The sequence below is a fragment of the Frankliniella occidentalis genome, unplaced genomic scaffold (assembly GCF_000697945.3).
Source record: "Frankliniella occidentalis isolate FOCC.00 unplaced genomic scaffold, Focc_3.1 Scaffold113, whole genome shotgun sequence".
NCBI lineage: Eukaryota > Metazoa > Arthropoda > Insecta > Thysanoptera > Thripidae > Frankliniella > Frankliniella occidentalis.
In genome coordinates this window covers 784,824-791,459 of record NW_026267241.1, presented here as the reverse complement: position 1 = coordinate 791,459, position 6,636 = coordinate 784,824, and the positions used below count along the sequence as shown (strand labels likewise).

General features: G+C 56.1%; 1 protein-coding gene across 2 annotated transcripts in view; it reads right to left on the bottom strand.

The window, feature by feature from the left end:
- LOC113208510 (GAS2-like protein pickled eggs) overlaps positions 1-6,636 on the bottom strand; it is a 167,222-nt gene that overhangs the window by 34,237 nt on the left and 126,349 nt on the right. For both annotated transcript variants that reach the window (XM_052270164.1, XM_052270165.1), the window contains exons 3-4: positions 2,831-3,147; positions 2,407-2,635 (exon numbers count right to left, since the gene is read on the bottom strand). In XM_052270164.1, coding sequence (XP_052126124.1) covers positions 2,407-2,635; positions 2,831-3,147 — 546 coding nt within the window. The remainder of the gene's footprint in view (positions 1-2,406; positions 2,636-2,830; positions 3,148-6,636) is intronic.

The window sequence follows — 6,636 nt, the reverse complement described above, 5'->3', positions numbered from 1 at the left end:
TCTCTCTCTCTCTCTCTCTCTCTCCCTCCCTCCCCCTCTCTCCCCTGAGGGGTAATGTGCCTCCATGTCAGTCTGCTGTGCCCCCTGCCCCGGGGCCACACGGCGGCCACACAGCAGCAGCAGCAGCGCGGCACGGCGACCACCGCCGCGCAGCCGAGCGCAGCCGCAGCGACCACAAAGCAGTACGACATGTCGTTCCATCCTACATAGCTGGCCTGCAGCCCGGTGACACTTTCCTCCTCCCCTGGCGGGGCCGGTGGCGGGGCGCGGCGCGGTGGCGGCCGACTCTCGGAGCGGCTTTAAGTACCTTTGCTAGTTGCCCGGCGTAAGTTATCGACACCACTACTTCTCCGCCGTGTAAATCTCGGAGAGCGCTGCACGGAGAGTTCGGCATGGGCGTGGCGTGGCGTGGCGGGTGTGCTCTGATGCATAATGCCACCCCATCAGCATGTGCATGGGACGGCTCTTAGCCCGCGCGTGGGCCCCAAGACTTGGAAGGACAGAGACACAGAGAAAGAGAGACGGCCACATTCAATCTCCGACGACTATAAATCGGCCGCCAATTAGCCAAATCTACTCGTATATACACCTTGGAGCCTCCAGAGCACGGAGTTGCGGAGGCGAAGCCGCCCGCGATACATCTCAGCAGCAGCGCTCGGAAAGACATTGCAGGCAAAAATGGAGTAAGATTCTCTTTTCTCGTTTCTCGTTGTGACGCACGCAAACTGATTTAATGATGTCATGTGCTGAAACTAACTGAAACTACAAAATGCAGACTCAAGAAAGTGGAAAGGGGGCAGGGGGAGGGCATCACTGTATATACGGTTTACAAAGTGCAGTGGTGTAACTTTATCGCGATTCACCGTACCGAAACTTGGGCTACGGGTCGTAATCTCCAGACCAGGGCGCGCCAGCGCGTCGTCTCCAACCATAATGAAGAGCCTGTTCACTGAGTCAGGAGGCCATATTTTATCAGAGAGCGCGCTAGGCGTTAACTTTTTCGAGGCCCGTGTCAAAAACATTCTACATTTCTGACATTTCTGCTCGAAAAAAAGGGCCATGGACAAATAAGTGTAAAAGTAAAAGTGTACAGAAAATTTAACACCGCAATTTACTTGAAAATTCACCAAAAAATAAAAAAATTGACCAAGTTTACTGAAATTTGTCAAAACTCAAGATGTTAATATCCAAATTACTTTTCTTTAACTTCAAGCACAGTTCTTAAAACAAAATCCTAATCTGAGAACTTTAAACAACAGAAAATAAAGTACTCCAAAAGTCAAGCCATTCCTATCCCCCTTGGAAAAAGGAAATCACACGAAGGTTTGCTGGCGCTTGCGGACCTCAAGGGAAAAGGGGGGGGGGGGGGTCCTCCAGGCAGTTCGCCTGGGGAGCAGCGCCTTACTGGAGCTGGTGGGCGGGTGAGGGCGGCGGGGCTGGGCTGTCACGCGTGCGGGACAATCGATAGGGTGCACCGGGGCATCGTCACGCCCGGGGGCCGGGGGAGAGCGGCGGGGCTGACCCTCCCCGATATGACTGCAGGAAGTAACAGCGGCGGCGGCAGCGGCAGCACGTTCGATAACCCACTTTGAGCTGCGGCCTGCTGCTGCACACCGTGCGGCCGGACCAGCCCGTGTCACACCACAGTCCGCCCGCCACCGCTGCAGCCCGCATCTGATTCGCCTGTCACGTTATTTTGCAGACGTTACATGCATTTGTGGTATTATTTTTCCTTCGACGCCCCGCCACCAACACCAATATTTAGTAGCTGCTCCCGCCCCACCCCGCCTTCGGATTTTAAATTCCAAAGACTATCCGGAAACTTGTCCCGGAAGAAAGTGGAAACATTTCCGGAAAAATCGGAAAAATCTCAGGAAAAACCCCCGCGGGAAAATCTGTTTATGAAATTCTCCAAAGGTATTTTGGGGAAATTTAATTCCCTCGACCCGAGCCGCTTGTGGTGAAACTTCCCCGCCGGTCCAGCCCGGCCCCGCCCGGCCCAGCACGCGTTTTCTCACCGCGCGCGCCGCCTCGCCATAAAGGCGCGCTGCGCTGCGCTGCCCGGCGCAAGGTCGCGCCGCGCCCACGACTGCCGATGGTGTGCCGGCCAGTGTGTTATTAATTACGTTTTACGGTTCCCTACCGCGCTCCTCACCGTATGGTTTCACCACACCACCGTCCGCGCCGGCTGAGCGGGGTCCATCCCCTCACCCGTGCAGCACCCGTCCTCCTGCTTGGCGGATCGGATGGGGCGTACGGGGTCATAAACACCTCTCTCTCGCTCCCGCACCACGATGATTGTAAAATTGGGAGGAGAGCTGATGATGACGAGCGGAGCCTCCACGGCGACGTGTGAGTGGAGAGTAGGGTGAAGAAACACCTGAAGTTTGGCGGAGGAGGACTCACCATCTCATCGAGGCTCTTCAGGTCGTTGGTGATGATCTGCGGCATGGGCCCCAAGAAGCGGTTGTCCATGTCGTCGTCATCGTCGTCGTCGTCCTCGTCGCTGTCTTCCATGCCCTCCTCCTGGACCAGGTCGGTGCGCTGCTGCGCGCGCGCCTCCAGCGCGATCTCCCGGTCGATCTCCCGCTCCAGCTGCACCAGCATGGGCGCCAACATGCCCATTTTAGCCCCCCTATAGAGCAACAAACCATGTGCAGAAACGGTTATAGAAAACCTTGCATGTGCATCTTTTCTAGTTTTTCAAAAATATGAAAGTAAGCAAAAAGTACACTCTGCAACTTTGGAAGCCAATGAGGATAAGAGTTGCCGGTTTGGCGGAAATGAACTAAAAAATTTTAGAAGCATGAAAGTAATGTGGAGTTCTCACCTTCGTGCCACCTCGAGTAGACACAGGATGACGTGCTTCTCATTCTTCCTCGCGATCAGGTCCTCGGTCTCGAAGAGCAGGCACTCGATGACGCCCAGGTCCTTGCGGCACCAGGCGATGAAGTTGCTCACGTTGTCGCGGGCGAAGAAGGTGCCGGGCTTGGCGGCGGCCAGGTAGCGCACCTCGCCGCGGAGGCTGAGCGCCAGGGCGAGGGCCAGCCCGCCGCCCGAGGTGGACGCCGAGGCGGTGAGCGGCCTGCCGCGCGCCTGGCGCCGCGACACGTAGTCCAGCGCTGACTGCCGCACCGCGTTGGCGTGCTGCGAAAGAGAAGAGCATGGGCGTCAAAACCAGGGCTGTTTGGAGTGTTGTTGCGTGACGAAACCTTAAAAGACACATTGGCGGGGACTTCAGCAACAAATTGAAAACCTGCCGGAAAATTTAAATTCCTATAAAAGTCTCTAGCTGCTCAACATGTGTGCAAAGCGCTCCATATTGAGACGGCACCAACACGCGATGGACGTTCCGCTCCCATGTGGCGCTTGATTGAATGTCACTATGCTGCTGCTTTCCCGATCGACCCCGTCGGTCAGAATGGAGAGAGAGGAGGAGGGGGAAGGGGGGGGGGCGAATGCTCATCAGCAAGAGGACCGCGAGCTCATCGGCGCCCGGCAGCTAACCGCAACGATAACCGTGATGAGCGGTGAGGCCGGCGGTGAGGCCGGCGGCGTCCTGGAGGGACGGGAAAGCAGGCCGGCGCGCGGCCTGGAGAGTCAGTCCACTGGGGCCGCGGGCGGCCCGCTGCTAGGGCAGGGCGAAGCAGGCCCCCGCCCCGCAGCCAGCACACCAAAAACGTTACTGATGCACTTTTGTTTTAAAGCGTAAGTATGGCGAGGAAGTTCGTGCATTTGCAATCGGAAAACTGGCAAGCTGAAGCACCGCCATATTGTGTATTGCTTGCTCTGGGAGAGCTTTAAAACGAGGGTGGAGGCAGGCAACATACAAATGCATGGTTAAGGTTAAACTTTTGTTTTGTTCACTGCTTTGGTTGTTGTTTCAACCATCGTTTTGTTGCTGTCCCTGCGGCCACACGGGAGTTACTTATTCAGATTTCCATTTTTCGAGGCGCAATTTATAATTCTGCACACGAACCATCACTAAATTGTGTGCAAATCCGCACCACGAAAGGGCGTGTGCTAGCACTAGGTGCATAAGACGAGACGTCACCGAGGACGTCACCCATTGTACTCGCAGAGAGCGTCCTCGTAACAATCAAGCAGCCCAACCCCATAACCGCCCGCGTCGCGCGGAGTGACTGACGCGACGACAGAGAGTGAGTGACCCCTGGACCACGCGGCACACGAGGCGCCCCGCAGAGCTCGAGCAGCGCTTGAGCGGACTTCATTGTGTCGCGCGCCTCCACTTAACACTTCCGTACGAATAACGACTCGGGCGGAGCGCGCCCCGCGGCCCCGCGGCCCCGCGGCCGGACCAGCCCGTCGCCGTGTCGCCGAGAGTGCGGAGCCGTGTCCGCCCAGTGTCCGCGACCGCCGCGGAGCAGCGCAAGCAGTAGTACCCAGGGAAGGGGCCCGGAGACGGAGCGGCAGGCGGGGGTCAAAATCACACGGACCGGAAATGTGCTCGTTTCGTTTCCGCTACACCGTATATACACGGAAAAGTAAGCACCACTCTCGGAAGTTACTAATTTAGGAAGAGCGGGAATTATGATATACGCGAGGGTTGCCTTCGCCTTTTGTTGAGTTTACAATATTCAAATTTAACTGTAGACTGTAGATTAAACTTCAAGCGTTTAGAAAATTTTTGAGACGAAGAAATTTCGGAGAGGGGGTCGGGAGGGTGTATTGTTGTAATCAATCTTGAAAACTTACAATTAATCAATTCATTATTGGTTGTGAAATAAAACACCTTGTCGTTCTGTGTAGATTTTACAACGAACTTTGTCAAATTATAGGCATACTGCGATGACACAAACTGGGCGTCCCAATCGACTGATGCCCATCCATTTCATTTCACTTGACGGTGTGCGTTCGGCTTCCTGGACAAAGCTCACACAGGAGCGGCAGCGGTGGCGGCGTCGCCCGCTCGCCACTTTTACTTTCTCTCCCACATATTGCTTTATTAAGCCTACCACCGGGCCCGGTGGCGGGCAGGTCGGGGGCCCTTGCGCAGCCTAGCCCTAGCCCATTCAAAGGGACGCTCGGCGACGCGCTAGAAAGAGAAAAGAGCGAGAGCGAAGCGTTTATAGATAGGGAGAAATGCCGACAGAAGAAGGAGGAGGAATTAGCCCGCATAATCCTACACAACTGCTATTAATCAACGTTTTATTCAACCGTTTCGCAGCAGAAGCTGCCGCGGCGCCACATTCCTGCGTCGTCGTCGCGGTGGGAGGAGAGGGACCGCGCCGCGCCCGCGCCCGCGCCACCGGCAGGACGAGGACGACGCGGGGAATGAGGTAATGGGCGAGCGACCTAACCCAACCCGTAACCTCTTGTCGCCCACCGTCCAGCACTGGTACGGCAGCAGCTCGGTAGCAGCGGCCTGACAAGGGGACCGTGTAAGCGCCGGGGAGGGGGAGCGGGTGCACGAGAGAGGGTACTTCACTACAAAAATAAGCGTACACAGTACAAATAAAATTGGGAAAAATCAAGCAAAAACAGAAGAAAAAAAATAGAAAAAAAATAATATCAAGGAAAATCAGAAGAATTAGCATATTTCTTCTTTTAAAAATTCAGAAAACATTTAAAAATCAGGAGAAATTTAAGAAAAACAGGGAAATCGGTGATAGTGGAGTACCCCTCGGCGGGCAGCGTCACAAGGCGAGCCCCAGCAGCGTTCCCCGGACGCCCCGCGAGGAAGTGCAATTAGCCAATTACTCTGCAACGGCGGCAAGGTTATTGCCACACATAACGAAAAGGAAACGATTGTTGGTGGTGTGGCGGAGTGTGGCGGTGCGTGGCGAGCGTGAGCCCGGCGGCCCTTGCTCCCCCAGGCCCGACAGAGCGTGTGTTATAAAGTTATGAGCGGAGCGACGCGGCGGACGTGTGTTGCAGTTAGACGCGCGCATTCCAAAAACAAAAATATTAACAGACTTGAAAAATTTCTTACAACTACAATAATAACAATGAGAAAAACACGGGGCGGGGCGGCGACGTGGGGCGTGGGGGTGATTGCTAGTAAACAAGAACAAGTACCAGGGGGAAAGGAGGCGTACAAGAGGACTCTGTCGACAAGGGAGGCGGTCATGATCAGCTGGCTCGTAAGCATCCTCTCCTCACCTCACCCGGCGACGCGTCCGTTGACTCAAGAAAAGTGTACACACTCACACAGTGACACACACACACACACACACACACACACACGCACACGCACACGCACACGCACAGGCACACGCGCGTTGACAGCGCGAAGAAGCAAGAGGTTGTGTGCGCGTGTGTGTGAGCGTCGAAAATAAATACACACTTCATGTTCTACTTCGCACACATCCGGCGCGGCCGGGCGTGGCGTGGCGTTACGGCCAGGCGACTATGGACGGCGACAACGCCCTTTGGTCAACGTGCGAGGCCGCGTAGGTCGGCGATGACGACGACGGCGGCCCTTCGCGGAGCAAGGGCAGGGCCTATGGGCTCCTCCCTATGCGAGGTCCGCGAGGAGGACGGAGACGGCCAGGCGCGAGGTCCTCCTCCTCGGCGTGGAGGGGCCCTTCATGCGAGCTGCACCACCATCGGCAGCAACGGCAGCAGCTGCTGCCGCGCTTATCGCCCGCGGATCGCAGTCCGTCTCTGGGCCCC